Source organism: Bubalus kerabau, chromosome 1 (genome assembly GCF_029407905.1).
Source record: "Bubalus kerabau isolate K-KA32 ecotype Philippines breed swamp buffalo chromosome 1, PCC_UOA_SB_1v2, whole genome shotgun sequence".
In the NCBI taxonomy this organism is placed as follows: Eukaryota; Metazoa; Chordata; class Mammalia; order Artiodactyla; family Bovidae; genus Bubalus; species Bubalus kerabau.
The window spans coordinates 45,847,469-45,863,550 of NC_073624.1; the positions used below are offsets into that span (position 1 = coordinate 45,847,469).

Here is a 16,082-nt window from a genome sequence, read left to right on the forward strand (position 1 = left end):
ACTTACAGGACAGTCAGGAGATCCACATACCGACTGGATATTAGAGGATATTACATAATCATGAGATGGAACTGGTCATGTTTGGAAAAAGTGTGCTTCTTCTTTAGAGAGACATGTGCTGTGCGCTTAGGTGCTCAGTCATGTCCAACTCTTAGAGACCTCATGGACTGTAGCCTGCCAGGCTCCTCGGTCCATGGGGATTCTCCAGGCAAGAATACTGCAGTGGGTGGCCATGCCCTCCTCAAGGGGACCTTCCTGACCCAGGGATTGAACCCAGGTCTCCAGCATTGAAAGTGGGCTCTTTACCGTCTGAGCCACCAAGGAAGCCCTAGAGAGACATAATGAAATACTTGCAAATGACATGCATGGCATCTGAGATTTGCTTCAAAATAACCCAGTAGAGGTTTGGAGAAGGAAGAGGATGGGGTGCAAATAAAGAAAGACTGGTTGTGAGTCTGCACAACTGTTTAGGCTGTTGGTAGATAGGGAGACATTATATAATTCCTCACACGTCTTTTCAAGGTAAAAGAATTTTAAGATACTTCATTAGGTAGGCTGTGCAAGTGGAAATAAGGAAACTAGAAGGAAAGAACAGAATCCTATGCCCCAAACAGGGAAGGAAACCCTATTATAATAGGAGCCACTAAAACACATGGTCAGGCCTCAATTTTTCAAAAAAAAACACAAACCCATAGTTGTAGAGCATGGATAGTAAACAGCCCAGGGGAACAAAACAGACAGTCCAAAAACTGACCCATGTATATATGGCAATAATTGTAGGATTTTAAACCTATGGAGAAAAGATATTTATGTCACTTTTCTCAGAATCTCCCAACAACTTACTAGCTCAAGACAACTGGATTCAACTTTACTCTAAATCAATTTGGCCCCAAGTGCTGGCTCCTTTAAGGCAAGTGTAATCTGTCGGGAGAAGGAAGCAAGGCTGGTGCTGCTTAGCACCCAGGATGTGGGTCGCCTGTGGCACACCCTACGTAAAAGGAAGGTTCTGAAGTATGGTTCCTTCTGTCAGTGCTGGGAGATAGCTGAGCACAAATCCAGTCATTAGAAATAAAGTCTTCTGAGTCTTAACAGAAATGCAGCTGCCAACACCAACGTTGGTGGGAATGTGAAGCGAACAGCCCCATGGCTGTTATTCGAGAAGACTCTAAACTCCTTATTGAAAGATCAGTGTTTCTTGAGTGTGTGAGTATGTTTCCACGAATCACACTAAGCGTTGGTGAGTGTTCCTCCCTGTGCGTCCTGAGCTCGGCCACAGAGGAGAGGATGGCGCCCCAAACCCAAAACGCATCTCTGGTGAGTGTGATGCTGGGCAGCTCAGGGGAAGGAGACAGACAAAGGACGTGGTGTCTGATAGGGGTGGGGAGGGAGACAGACAAAAGACATGGGCTCTGATGAGGCCAGGGTATGTGTGTGGGGTGTGTGTGTGTGTGTGTGCGTGCGTGTTTGTGTGTAAGGAGCATGAGGGCCCTCACCTGCTCCTCAGCACTGCAGGGCTCCCCCTTTGTCTCAAGGAGCTTGGTTAGATCCAGATTCTGGGGGAAATATAATGAGTGGCAAACTTTTTCTGCCCGCAGGTTTCTGATGGAGAATCTCATGAGGTGGATGGTCAGTGTCTGGGGCAGATGGGTCAGTGTCAAGACCTGGAAAAAACACAGTCACCATGGAGATGAGTCCCAAGCACTTGAAACAGGTCAATTCCAAGGAGCACCAGGGCCAACAGGATGTTCTTCCTCCCCAAAAAGAAGGGAGTGGAACAGCACCCCTCCTCGGAATCTGCTGGGTCTCCCACAGAAGGCTTGAGCAGCCCAGGGCTCCACAGGGGTCTGTAGGGGACTGTGGAGTCTGCTCCCTGAGCCCAGGCAAGGGTGGGCCTGAGTGTGGCTCTTGTGTCCTCCCCACCCCTACAGTGATGGGGCCCCAGGAGCGCATCCACAGCTCTGGGTATCAGAAGCCCCCAGGATCCTGGACCCAGCCTGGCAGATTCCCTCCCTCAGCATGCCCCCTTCCCAAGGGCCCCCACCCCCCACCCCACAGTCCAGGGACGCCTCTGATCAGCAACGAGTACCTGCTTCCAGCGAGTCTTCCTGCCACAGCTCCCACAGAAGCACTTGTCTTTGCTGGACAGCTCCTGCGGCTGGAAGAAACAGTGGAGGGCGTCCTCCTGCCCCAGAGAGCAGGGAAAGCCAGGGTTACTCCACCTGGGGTCACCCCTTTCCCCACAGACGAGGGTTCTCCTCAGGTTCCCCTAACATCAGCCCACGTGGTGCACGTGCCAGGATCTCAGAGAGGATCTACTTGTTGAGGAGCAGGAAGGACAAGGGGAGCAGGAGGAGAGACTTATTTTTCCTGCAAATCAAAGGAGAACTAAGCAGACCCATGCTTAGGAAATGGAAATTAGTTTTTAAAAGCCAAGGGTGCATTAAAGAAGCAAGGGAGCACTGACAACATTGGGCTGCAGGGAATAGCAAACTCCCCAGGAGGAACCTCACCAGCGTTTTCAGGGGCTTCCAGTGCATATCAAAGACAGACAGGGGGAGGGCCAGCATGCTGCTGTCTCTGCTCATCTCTGAGGTACATTCAAGACAGACAAAGGACTCCTTCAACCGGATGGTGTAGAGGGCTTGCAGCCTTGCCACCTGCAACGTGGGGCGGGGGGTAGGAGGAAGAGGGGCAAAGAGAGCCCGAGTGAACAGGTCAGCCACGTCCAGAGCTGGAGGCACCACACAGAGCTCCAGAAACAGCGGCTGCCCCTGCCCCTGCTCACTAAGGTGCAGAGAAGTCACAGCGGCCACACTGCACAACTGTGGTGAGCATTCTACACGTTTCCTCTTGGTTTCCATGTGCACAAGGACAGCATCCTCCCTTTCTGAGCTCTCTGTTCTAGGACTTACCAAGTCCACGTCTGTGATCTGGTTCTTGATCAGGTTCCAGACTGTGAGGTAGAGCTGGGCAGCATCGTGCTGGACAAACACTGGCCAAAGAGAAAAGCAACTCCCAGGGTAAGGGCCCAGGATGCCGGTCATGCCCTCCTGCCCCAGCTACCAGACTAAGAATTCATACCTGTTAACACCATTTCCTTTGTGATACTTATCACAATTTGTACTCAATGTTTGGGGGTTTTATTTTGTTTTGGCCTGTCTCTCCTCTCAATTGTCAGCTCCATGGAGGCAAAGACTCTGTCAGTCTCATTCCCTTACCAACTCAACAACCAGCACATAATCAGTGAGCATTACTTATTAGATCTTCCACCTAGGGATCGAACCCGGGTTCTCCTCCATTGCAGGCAGATTCTTTACCATCTGAGTCACCCAGAAAGCCCAGCTGAATGGTTAATCAATCCAAATTCCAAGTTAATAATCCCAAAACAGGGATTAACAGGCTAGTAGCAGGTTGAACTGATGCTGTCTCCAGAGAATTACTTTCAGCAGGCTGCCTTCCCCAGAGCCAACACAGGACATGAAGAGGGTCAAAGAGACGTCCTACCTCATCTGCCCATTCCAGAACCAGGAGTCCCAATTCATCTGAGACATACCGGGGCCCTGCCCAACCTATAATTTCCTTCACTCCTGCTACATGCAGGTACTGCACAAGCCAGAGAAAGTTCCTGTTCCCAGGAAACCTACATTCTAGCAGAAGGTGAGTATCCATGTACTCACATCTATGGACTCACAATTTAGAGAAGACTTCCCCAGGCATACAAACTGTTAGGAAAACTAGAGAAACATGAGCTATACCTGGGGCAGCAGAGAGAGGGTCTCTCTAAACCCACTCCTCCACACAAGCAACAAAACCAAGAGTTTACAAAAATCTTAGGAATTCAGGAAAAACTGCAGAGCAGGGACTGCAGCTTCCTCAACTTGGCTGGTTCCCACACATTCTTCAATGCTCTGCAGAAGGCTTGAAAACGAGAAGTCTTGCAGTTGCCACAGGTGACAGGCTGGGGCTGGACTGGGCACCTAGGAAAGCCCCTGGCCAGGAGCATTCCCACAATCTGACCTGTTTGCAGCAGCTCCAGGGAAAAGCCCATTTAAAGGAGGTTGCTGTTATTTAACCTGACTCAGAGCTGAAAGCCTGTAATATTCCCAGGGTGTCTGTGGAAAATGCTCAGCGACAATAAACAACTCAGTTACCTAAGGCAACCATGCCAGCTGAGGCAAGAAAAGCCTGGCCAGAAACTCAAAGGAAAGATCTTAAAGGGAATAAGATGTTCACTGCACACTTTCAAAGTGAAAGTGAAGTCACTCAGTCGTGTCTGACTCTTTGCGACCCCATGGACTGTAGCCTACCAGGCTCCTCCGTCCATGGGATTTTCCAGGCAAGAGTACTGGAGTGGATTGCCATTTCCTTCTCCAGGGGAATCTTTCCAATCCAGGGATCGAACCCATGTCTCCTGCATTGCAGACAGATGCTTTACCGTCTGAGCCACCAGGGAAGCCCTCACACTTTCAAAGGCTCTGACATATTCCTGGTGATCTGGAAGGTCAATTTCACACCCAGGACCCGAAAGGACCCCAGTCTCTTCCATCTGACTGATTTTAAGTTTCTGTGCAAGTATGAAATGAAGGCTCAAAGCATCACAAACTGCCTGGGCTTTGAAGATGTACCCAGTCAACACACAGGGCCCCTTGGCAAAGACTAGAAGACTTGTTAGTGCAAAGCATTTAAAGAAATTTCTAGCCAATCACTACCTGACACTTAGCTAACCACATAAAAACTCCCATGGCCGCATACCACAGGGAATATAAACGTTACAGAATTAGTCTTGGAAAGACTATATGAAGAGCCACAGTAAAAACAACAGCAAGAACACACCCCACTGTGGGGGTTTCTGATGTTCAGTGTTGTCACATTATCTAAAATGTCTAGTTTCTAACAAAAAATTACAAGACACACAAGGAAACAGAAAAATATGGTGCACACACAGGAAAAAGAGCAATGACTAGAAACTCACTGAGACGCCCCAGATGTACTAGACAAAGACTTCAGATTAGTTATTACTATATGTTCAAAGAACTAAAGCATCCAAAAACCCAAAATAACTAAAGAATGAAAACAATGTCTCACCAAATAAAAAGTATCAATAGAGAAAAGAAATACATAAAAGACCAAACTGAAATTCCTGACTGGAAGAGTAGAGGGACAGAAGTGCTCACCAGAAGTAGTCAAGAGCAGATCTGAGTTGGCAAAGGAATCATCAAACCTGAATATAGGTCAACGGAGGTTATCCAGTCTGAGGAATGAAAGGAAAAATGAATGACGAAAAATGAAGAGCATCCATTGGGTTCACTGATGAATTCAACCAAACACTTATGGGAGGAATTCTTCCAATTCCCCAAAATCTCTTCATAAGACAGAAGCAGAGGGAATACTTCCCAACTCATTCTATGAGATCACCTTCACCCTAATACCCTAATACCAAGCCAGACAAAAACATTCCAATAAAAGAAAACTACAGATCAATATCTCACGTGAACACAGATTCAAAATCCATAAGACAACATTAACAAATAGAATCCAAAAAATGTAAAAAGAATTCTACACCACAACCAAGACTTATCCCAGGCAAGACTAGTTCAACTGGAAATCAATTCATGAACCTACGACATCAACAGGCTCTAAAGAATATTCACATGAGTACATTAATAGATACAGAAAATCATCTGCCAAAATCCAAAACCCATTCATGATAAAAACTCTCAGCCAACTAAGAACGGACAGAACCTTCCTAAGATTGATAAAGAACATCTTCAAAAAACCTACAGCTAATATCACATTTAATAGTGAGAAACTAGCAGTGTTTCCTCCAAGATCAGGAAAATAAACAAGAACATTCCCTCTCACCACAATGTTGTATTGGAAGCCCTAGCTAATTAGAGAAGAAAAGGAAATAAAGGGTATACTGACTGGAAAGAAGATTTCAGAATGTCCTTCTTTGCAGATGACATGATCATTCACATAGAAAATGCAAAATAACCAAAAACTCCTGGAACTAATAAGTGATTATGGTTAGATTGCAGGCTACAAGGCAAATATACAGAAGTCAATCACTTTCTTATATATCAGCAATGAACAAGTGAGATTTTAAATTTAAAACACAATATAATTTATATTAGAGCACATGAAATGAAATACTTAGATATAAATCTCACCAAATATGTATAAGATCGATATGAGAAAAGCTACAAACACTGATGAATAAAATCAAAAGACCTACCTAATGGAGAGATATTCCATGTTCATGGATACAAAGACTAAAAATTGTCAACATGCCAGTTCTTCCTCCTAACCTGATCTCTAGACTCAATGCAACTCCATCAAGATGCCAGAAAGTTATTTCATGAATATTGATAAACTTATTCCAAAGTTTACCTGGAGAGGCAGAAGACTCAGAGTAGCCAACATAGTACTGAAGGAAAAAATCAAATAAAATCAGATGACTAATATCAAACTGCAGAGCCTCAGTTATCAAGACAAAGTGTATTACAAAAGAATAGAAAAATAGATCAATGGGACAGAATAGAGAGCCCCAAAATACATCAAAATAAACAATGTCAAAAGATCGAAAGATCTTGGGAAAGACTGAAGACAGGAGGAAAAGGGGAGGATGAGAGGATGAGATGGTTGGATGGCATCACCGACTCGATAGATGTGAGTTTAAGCAAGCTCTGAGGGTTGGTGATGGGCACGGCAGCCTGGCATGCTGCAGTTCATGGGGTCACAAAGAGTCAGATGTGACTGAACGACTGAACTGACTGAAACAATTGTCAACTGCTCTTTCACGATGGAAACCAGTGTTTTCACCAAATGTTGCTCAAATACCTGAACATTCACATGAAAAAAACCAATCTGGACACTGACCTTACATCCTAAAAAAGAAGAAAACGAACAAAATAGATAACAGACCTAAATGTAAAATGCAAAACTGTAAATAAAACTCCTTAAGATAATATAAGACTAAATCTACACAGCCTTGGGTTTGGTGATTATTTTTTAGATATGACAGCAAGGTATAATCAATAAAAGAAAGAACTGATAAGCTGGACTTCATTAAAATTAACAATTTCTGCTCTGTCAGGAGCATGAGAGAGCAAACTACAGATTGACGGAAAATATTTACAAAAGAGATATTTTAAGAAGATACTAAATACACAAAAAACTCTTCAAACTCAACACTAAGAAAACAAACAACCTAACTGGAAGGGCTGATGCTGAAGCTGAAGCTCCAATAATTTAGCCACCTGATGCAAAGAGCTGACTCATTGGAAAAGACCCTGATGCTGGGAAAGATTGAGAGGAGGAGGAGAAGGGGGCCACAGAGGATGAGATGGTTGGATGGCATCATCAACTCAATGGACATGAGTTTGAGCAAACTCTGGGAGATACTGAAGGACAGGGAAGCCTGGTATGCTACACTCCATGGGGTCTCAAAAGAATCAGATACGACTGAGTGACTGAATAACAACAAAAAAGGAACCTGAGCAGTCTCCAGTGTGAATCGGAGAGAGGAGATAAATATGTGAGGGAGATTAAGAGGCACAAACTTCCAGTTGCAAAATAAGTGAAGCACAGGTATTAAATGTACAGTGTGGGGAACCGAGTTAATCGTTATGTAGTATCTTTGCATGGTAACCCATGGTAATTAGACCTATGGTGTTCATTTTGAAATGTATAGAAATACTTAATCACTTTGTTGTGTAACATAAAAAAATGAGAATATTGAGAGACAAATGAAAATAAAAACACAACATACCAAAATTTATGGGCTGCAGTGAAAGCAAAGCTGGAGGAAAAATTCAGACTACAAATGCTTATTATGTTAAAAAAACAAGAAAGATCTCAAATCCACAACCTAACTTACAATGCATGGAAACACTTTGATGGAGTCCCAGAAGATGAGAAGGGAAAGGGTAGAAAACTTATCTCAAGAAACAGTGGCTGGGACATCCCAAATCCGGGGAGACATTCAGACATTGAAGTTCATGAAGCTTGTTGGTTCCCAAATATATTCCTCTCAACTAACTGTTCTCTAAGAAACATCATAATACTGTCAAAAGTCAAAGACAGGAACTCCTGATGGTGCAGTGGATAGGACTCAGGTTCAATCGCTGGTCTGGGAAGATCTCACAAGTCACACAGCAACTAAGCCCGTGGGCTACAGCATTGAGCCTGTGGGACAGAGCCTGGGAGCTGCAGCTGCCAAGCCCACATGACCCAGAGCCAGTGCTTCACAACAAGAGAAGCCACCACAATGAGAAGCCCACACGCTGCAAGGAAAAGTAGCCTCCACTCCCCCAAACTAGAAAAAGGGCCCACGCAAAGCAACAAAGACCCAGAGCAACCAAAAATAATTTTTTTTTAATCAAAGAGATCTTAAAAGCCATATGAGAAAAGAAGCCTATCATGCACAAGGGAACCCGCTTCATAAGGTATCAGTACATTCTCAGCACAAACCTTACAGACCACAAGAAAGTAGGAAGGTATATACAAAGGGATGAAAGGAGAAACTGCTGATAAACAGAACGTTATCTGGGAATGCTGTCCTTCAGAAATGAAGGAGAGACACAGGCTTTCCCAGACAGAGAAAAGCTAAGAGATCATCACCACCAGGCCTGCCTCACAAGGATGGCTGAGAGGAGTTTGCCAGGCTGAAGTGAGAGGATGCTCACTGGAATAAGGAAAGAAACTAGACCAACTGAGCAAGAGAGGAGTACCTTCAACATGTGGCGCTGAAACAACTGGATACCACGTACAAAAGAATGAAGCTGGACCCCTACCTCACACCATTCACAAAATTTAACTCTAAGTGAAACACAGGTCTAGATCTAAGAGCTAGATGTAGGAAACCTGGAAGAAGACAAAGGAGAATGGTGAGCAATTATTAACGGGTAGAGGATTTCTTTGGGGGGACGATAAAAATTTGCTAAATTTAGACTGTGATGATAATTCCACAACTTTGTGAAATCCTAAAAACCTCTGAATTGTATACTTTTAAATGACTAAATTTATAGTATGTGATGTATATTTCATTTGAGTCTGTTTTAAAAAAAAAAAAAAGCTATTTAAGAGTTTCCTTTCATAGAACATGGTTTCTCCTTACAAATCCTGTATTCTGTTTCTTTAGGATGCTTTACCTGCAGCTGAACCAGCTTTGAGGAGACTCCTAGGCTGACTTACTCCACTGAGAGGCAGTAAAAGAGTGAGTTCGAAAGTAAAACATGAATAACGAAACGAACGCTGTCCCTGAGAGATGAGGGTTGTTTAAGGTATCTCAGATCCACACACAGGCGTCCAACACAAGGAGGGTTTCCTTCCTGTGCACTCAAGGGCCATCAGGCCCCTCCTTTCTTCCGCTCTCCTCTCTTCTGCTCCCTCCCCTTCAGCCCTGCAAGATCTCCCCTTCCCCTCAGAGCACCAGGCCAGGAGCCAGAGCAGGAGGACTGTCTTACTTGGAATGTTGTACTTCTGCAGACAGTAGGCCAGCTCCATGGGCTGCACCGCCTTCTTCCGGCTGTCCTGCATCTTCTCCAGCAGCAAGAGCAGCTGGAAGGGGACACTCCTCCTCTGCTCCTCAGCTCCGCCCGGCACCGTTATCCTGCCGGGTGAGAAGAGCCATGAACCTCCCTGTCCCCACTGTTCTCAACACCAGGGCCACACTAGAGTCACCTGGGAGAACCTTCAAAAATCTCCATGTCCGGGCCACTCTGCAGATGGACCACATCAGGATTTCTGGGGGCAGGGCCCTTTATCAAAATTTTTATTTCCCAGATGACTAAAATGTACAGACAAGGCTGAGGACGGCCATGTCAGCAAATCAGCTATAGAGTGTCCTCTCGAGACGGGGCACCCTCTCCCCACCCTGCACGAGAATCACACCAAGATGAAGGGCAAGAGCAGTAGGTCCTCGGTCCTCAGCACACGCCCAGCCTGAAGTCCTTCAAAGGGAAACAGCAAGTAAGGTCTAGTCCTGGGAAGGACACGGGAAGGAACGTCAGTGTATTCTGGCAATGATTTAATTACAGGCAACCTCCCGTGTCCATGAAACGGGAAAAGGAGAAAGCTCAAGGCAGAAAAGAATGAGCGATAAGGTGTATTATGTGAATATGCACACACTGGCATGGTGTTCCACACAGTCACTGCTGGCTGAGCCTCAACGCTTCAGGGCAGAACGCACTGAGAAGAAGGGTTTTCACAGTCTGTGTACTGTGTGTTTATATATACTCTGCGTGTGTGTGTGTGTGTGTGTGTGTGTGTGTGTGTGCTGTTTGAGAAAAGTCAACAGACTCATGGACCCGCCCACTGATACTACCCCAACTTCCTTTTAACCAAATCAGTGGTTCTCAGTCTGACTGCATTTTAGAATCATCTGGGGAGTTTTCTGGAAAGTACCCATCTTGGGCCCCACCCTAGAAACCCATCCAGACCCCAAGTGAAACCAAATATCCAGGATGGGATCGGCATTTCACATTTTTTTAAACTTCCTAGATGATTACAATGTATAGTCCAGATTGTACAAAACAAGATCTCTTCTCTGGCAGCTTTTGAAAGAAGACTTCTCAAAGTCCAAATAACTGTGAATAACAGAATAAATGAAAACAAAAAACAATACACACATTTATCTGCCTTAACAATGGTCTTACCTCTTCAGTATCTTGGCGAATCCCACATTTCTAACAAGGACCTGGATCAGGGAGTTAAGACAGCATGTCTGTCCAATGTTGTGTAAACCAACCGGGCCTGCAAGGAGCAGAGGGAAGACGCTGAGAGAAAGGCCCTTCATGGAACTCAACAAACACCAAACATTCTTCTCGGCCCTCATGAGGACGTGAAATCCACAAAGGACTCCCAGGAGCACAAAGAATTCACTAAGGAGGTTGCAAACAAATTGGAAACGAAAGAGAAACACCAGCCTCTGAAAAGTGAAACAACAGCCGAAGTCTCCACCTTCTAGGAGAGAGACACACCACAACGAGGGGCATCATTCGCTGTCAAACTGGTAACAGTGCAGCAGTAAGAGCAGAGGAAGAGAAGACTATAGAGAGCACCTGGGGGAGCTCAGAGCCCTGCCCGGCAGCTGCCCCACAGCGCTGGGTCACAGTGGGCATCCACGGGGTCAGGGCCAAGAACACCCTCCCAGACAACCTATTCCAGACCCTGGTGCAAACGCCCTACCCAGGCCCTACCACACGGTGGGAGGAAATCAAGAGAAAGCTTGGGGGACCCACTTCATCTGAACTCACCTCAAGAGGCTGCAAGCTACAGGGAACTTCTGTGGATGTGGGAAAACCAAGAGAGCATTTCTCTGAGCCACTAACCACCAACCTCCCCTCTCCCACCCACCCTGTGCTCAGCAGGCCCTACAAGGTGTGTCATTTAAGAGGAAGGGAGTCTACTTTCTCAGAGTTCCTGGGGAAAGGGCTCTGGTGTACATGCTAGGGCAACAAGAACCAGGAATCTGGTCCAGCAGGGCCACAGATGTCCACTCCCCACTCAGCAGAAGCCCCAGGTGTGCGGGATTAAAATGGTCCCCATTTTTCCCAACAAGCCTATGTGCTCAGGAGTCCCCACTTCACAGCTGCCAAAGTGGAGGCACAAGAGAGCAGGCCTCATGGACCACACGGCTCCACGGCTTCAGGGTCCAGTGGACAACCAAAGTGTTTCTATGCAGACAAAAGAGCAGAAGCGGGGTCTTGGCTGGTGGGCTTGGGCTTCCTCTGCCTCGTCCTTCTCAATGGGCTCTGCAGAGAAACGTGGAGACAGCCAGGATCGGCGGGGGTCCCAGCACGTACCCATCAGTGGTTGCTCCAAGGTCCCTGGACCGACAGCTGCTGCAGGCGTCTTCAGGACAGCTCGACCTCACTTCCCAGAAGAGCTCTCATGAGCTGGCCTTGGAGGCCCTCTGTGAAGAGGAAGAACATCTGTGTGACCAGTTTGGACTTCCAACAGCCAGTCTTAAAGGGTCAGTGTCCGGGGAGACCAGCCACAAAGCTCTAGGGCGAGAAACGACAACTCGGCGAGCACCATCCCCGTGGTCCCTCATCCCCACTGTCTCCTCATCAGGACCCACGGCCGCAACCTCTCCCCCTACCTCCAGGCTCTCTATTCAGGCAAACGGCTCCACATTCACCAAGGGTCCAGGCCATACACCTGGGTCTCCCTGCTGCTCAATCCCAGGCCCAAACTATCCCTGGAGGCCATCAGTGCCACTGCCTGAAGGCTGTCTGCACTCTGGACCCGAGGAAGCCTGTCCTGGTTCCTCAGTGGGGAAGCCAGGGTGCTGTTGACACCCCATGGGTGCAGTGCAAGGACCATCCCAATACCTGGCTCATTGTACCCTGATGTGGGAACAGCTATGTTGCCTGTGGTGGGGGGTAGTGACACCCAGACTCTGGCAGGGCAGGAGCCCTTCCCCAGGCCGACGGGTGTTGGTGGTCAACAGCCCCCCACTGAGGCCCCCGAGGAATTCACCCCAGTGAAGACAGCTGGCCCAGTCCCTCTCCAGGGGTTCGACAATGAGGGGCATGACGGCCTTACCACCTGCCTGAAGGTGTGATAGCTCTGAAGGGTCACCCAGTCCCGAGTTCCCCTCAGATCAGCTGAGGGCTCTGTTGCAGAGTCTGGCAGTTCGAGTCCCCCCTTTGCCCACCCTGCTGTGCTCACTTCTCCCTGCCCCCCACCCTGGTGTCTTCCCAAGGGAGCTCCCCAGCACACCTCTTCCACGATCATCTCAGCTGGGATTACACCATCAACGGAGGAGCAAGTCAATAGCAGGTCTGCAGTCTATTGAGTTTTCTTAGACAACACACACACACACACACACACACACACACACACACAGTATATACTCTTCTTCTCAACAGGCTCCACCAAGAAATGCCGACAACTCAGCCAGCACTGACTGGCAAATGTCCTTGGGAACCCAAACCCCATGCCCATGTGTGCAGAGTCACATAATAAACTTTATCACACATTCTTTTCTGCCCTGGGCTTTCTCCTTTTCCCCTTCCGTGGTCACGGGTCACTGACAGAGGCCTGTAATTTTGTTGCTATATCAGCACACAAGAAAATTTGTAAAGTGCTTAAAATGACTTGGGAAAATTCTTGTTGTAACATGAGATAGAAAAAGCAGTACATTATCAACCATTTCACAATGATTCCTAATATAGCAACAAACACTGTGGAATAATCTGGTTGTTTTCAATTATTTACCATTACTTAAAAAAAAAATACAGGGAATATCTTTAGGTATAAAACCTTACTCTACCTATCCGATTTTTCCTCAGTCAAACCAAAGGTCACAGATGCAACAAAACCACAGCTGTAAACGAGGTCATGTGAACCAGAACCCACTTCCTCCAGACAGCACAGGACTTCAGCTACCTGTGCATCCTCTCCAGGTATGCTTGGAATCTCAGGAGTCTCAGAACAGGTCCCAAGCACCGTACCCTGTCCGTACCTTCCCAGAGTGCACACGGGTGTCTGCAGGGCACTGCCCAACACAGCGATCCATGCACAAATGTTCCCTTGTGTCTACAAGCAGACTTGACATGGAAGTAGGATCCACGCCCAGGCCTCCCACTGCCTCCTGCCTTTTCATCTCACGGAGTTCTGCTGAAAGGGCTTCAGCTTTGCCGACAGCTCAGGGCTCAGGCCTGCCCAGAGTCTAAGCTGAGGCCACAACACATACTGTTTGCTCAATCATTCCCCTTGTTGTCGTTCAGTTGCTCAGTCATGTCCAACTCTTTGCGACACTATGGACTGCAGCACGCCAGACTTCGCTGTTCTGTATCTTGCAGAGCTTGCGTAAACTCATGACCATCATTTCCCTATCCTGGTGCAAATAAGTCTGTGGCTTTCTAACTTACCTGACCATCAGATACAACCAGTAGCTAAATCAGTATTTGGGAGAGAGTCTTAGAAATATAATTACAAGGTCACAGTGTACAAAGTTAAGGGTTTGTTTTTAAACATTTATTTGGCTGTGCTGGATCTTAGCTGTAGCACGAGGGATCACTTAGTTGCAGTGGACAGGATCTAGTTCCCTGGCGAGGATTGAACCCAGGCCCCTTCATGGGGAACACAGAGTCTTAACCACTGGACCACCAGGGAACTCCCCCTAAGGTTATTAATAAACGTAGCTAAATGCCTTGCACCCATCTGCACTTTAGCCACTGGCTGAGAGGCCCATTAGGACTCAGTGTTTAAATGAAGTGACCTAAATTCCCTGATGTTCACAAGGGCAAGTTTTGTGGGAAAAGTGGGTCTGGATCTGAGTTTATTATGAAGGAAAGGGTATGGTTTAAAATAAAGGACACCTTGGGGCAAGGCAGGTGATGTGCAAAGACACCCAATGGTTGGGGGAGGAGCAGGTGGGAAGAGTGTGCAAAGGACTCTGAGCAAATCTGCATAGCTGAATCCAAGTCAGGACTGGAAAAAATGTAGAGTTCCAGAATTTGAAGTTTTATAAAAAGTTAAGTGGTCACTAGTGGTCAGGGAACTGCAAACCTTGACCATAATGAGATAGCATTTTACACTGTTCAACTGGCATCGGTTAAGAATTCTGGGGACTTCCCTGGTGGTCCACTGGTTAAGTACATACCTTCCAATGCAGGGGACACAGGTTCAATCTCTGGTCAGGGAAGATCCCCCACGCCACAGGACAACTAAGCCCATATGACACAACTACTGAGCCCGTGCTCTAGAGCCAGCACTCCACAACTAGAGAAAGCCTGTGCACCACAACAAGGGCTCAGTTCAGTCACTCAGTTGTGTCCAACTCTGCGACCCCATGAACCGCAGCACGCCTGGCCTCCCTGTCCATCACCAACTCCCGGAGTCCACCAAAACCCACGTCCATCGAGTCAGTGATGCCATCCAACCATCTCATCCTCTGTGGGTCCCCTTCTCCTCCTGCCCTCAGTCTTTCCCGGCATCAGGGTCTTTTCAAATGAGTCAGCTTTTCGCATTAGGTGGCCAAAGTATTGGAGTTTCAGCTTCAACATCAGTCCTTCCAATGAACACTCAGGACTGATCTCCTTTAGGATGGACTGGTTGGATCTCCTTGCAGTCCAAGGGACTCTCAAGAGTCTTCTCCAACACCACAGTTCAAAAGCATCAATTCTTCTGTGCTCAGCTTTCTTTATAGTCCAACTCTTACATCCATACATGACAAATGGAAAAACCATAGCCTTGACTAGATGGACCTTAGTTGGCAAAGTAATGTCTCTGCTTTTTAATATGCTGTCTAAGTTGGCCATAACTTTTCTTCCAAGGAGTAAGCGTCTTTTAATTTCATGGCTGCAGTCACCATCTGCAGTGATTTTGGAGCCCCCCAAAATAAAGTCTGACATTGTTTCCACTGTTTCCCCATCTATTTCCCATGAAGTGATGGGACCAGATGCCATGATCTTCGTTTTCTGAATGTTGAGCTTTAAGCCAACTTTTTCACTCTCCTCTTTCACTTTCATCAAGAGGCTTTTTAGTTCCTCTTCACTTTCTGCCATAAGGGTGGTGTCATTTGCATATCTGAGGTTATTGATATTTCTCCCGGCAATCTTGATTCCAGCTTGTGATTCTTCCAGCCCAGCATTTCTCATGATGTACTCTGCATATAAGTTAAATAAGCAGGGTGACAATAGACAGCCTTGACGTACTCCTTTTCCTATTTGGAACCAGTCTGTTGTTCCATGTCCAGTTCTAACTGTTGCTTCCTGACCTGCATATAGGTTTCTCAAGAGGCAGGTCAGGTGGTCTGGTATTCCCATCTCTTTCAGAATTTTCCACAGTTTATTGTGATCCACACAGTCAAAGGCTTTGGCAGAGTCAATAAAGCAGAAATAGATGTTTTTCTGGAACTCTCTTGCTTTTCCGATGATCCAGCGGATGTTGGCAATTTGATCTCTGGGTCCTCTCCCTTTTCTAAAATCAGTTTGAACATCTGGAAGTTCATGGTTCAAGTAACAAGGGCTCAGTGCAGCCAAAAAAATTTGTGATTGAACCAAGTGTTGGAAAGAATGTAGATAAATATGATCTCTTACACACCACTTGGGGGTGTGTAAAATGGT

The 16,082-nt window shown here is 46.6% G+C and overlaps 1 protein-coding gene across 5 annotated transcripts in view; it reads right to left on the reverse strand.

Annotated features, from left to right (window-relative positions):
- USP18 (ubiquitin specific peptidase 18) overlaps positions 1-16,082 on the reverse strand; it is a 30,973-nt gene that overhangs the window by 7,073 nt on the left and 7,818 nt on the right. For 4 of the 5 annotated variants that reach the window (XM_055573977.1, XM_055573943.1, XM_055573952.1 and 1 more), the window contains 7 exons: positions 11,808-11,917; positions 10,659-10,755; positions 9,468-9,613; positions 2,913-2,992; positions 2,511-2,657; positions 2,087-2,182; positions 1,494-1,661 (listed from right to left, as the gene is read on the reverse strand). In XM_055573977.1, the coding sequence (XP_055429952.1) occupies positions 1,494-1,661; positions 2,087-2,182; positions 2,511-2,657; positions 2,913-2,992; positions 9,468-9,613; positions 10,659-10,755; positions 11,808-11,811 (738 nt within the window). In that variant the 5' untranslated portion in view covers positions 11,812-11,917. The remainder of the gene's footprint in view (positions 1-1,493; positions 1,662-2,086; positions 2,183-2,510; positions 2,658-2,912; positions 2,993-9,467; positions 9,614-10,658; positions 10,756-11,807; positions 11,918-16,082) is intronic. The other variant, XM_055573968.1, reaches the window with a different exon arrangement.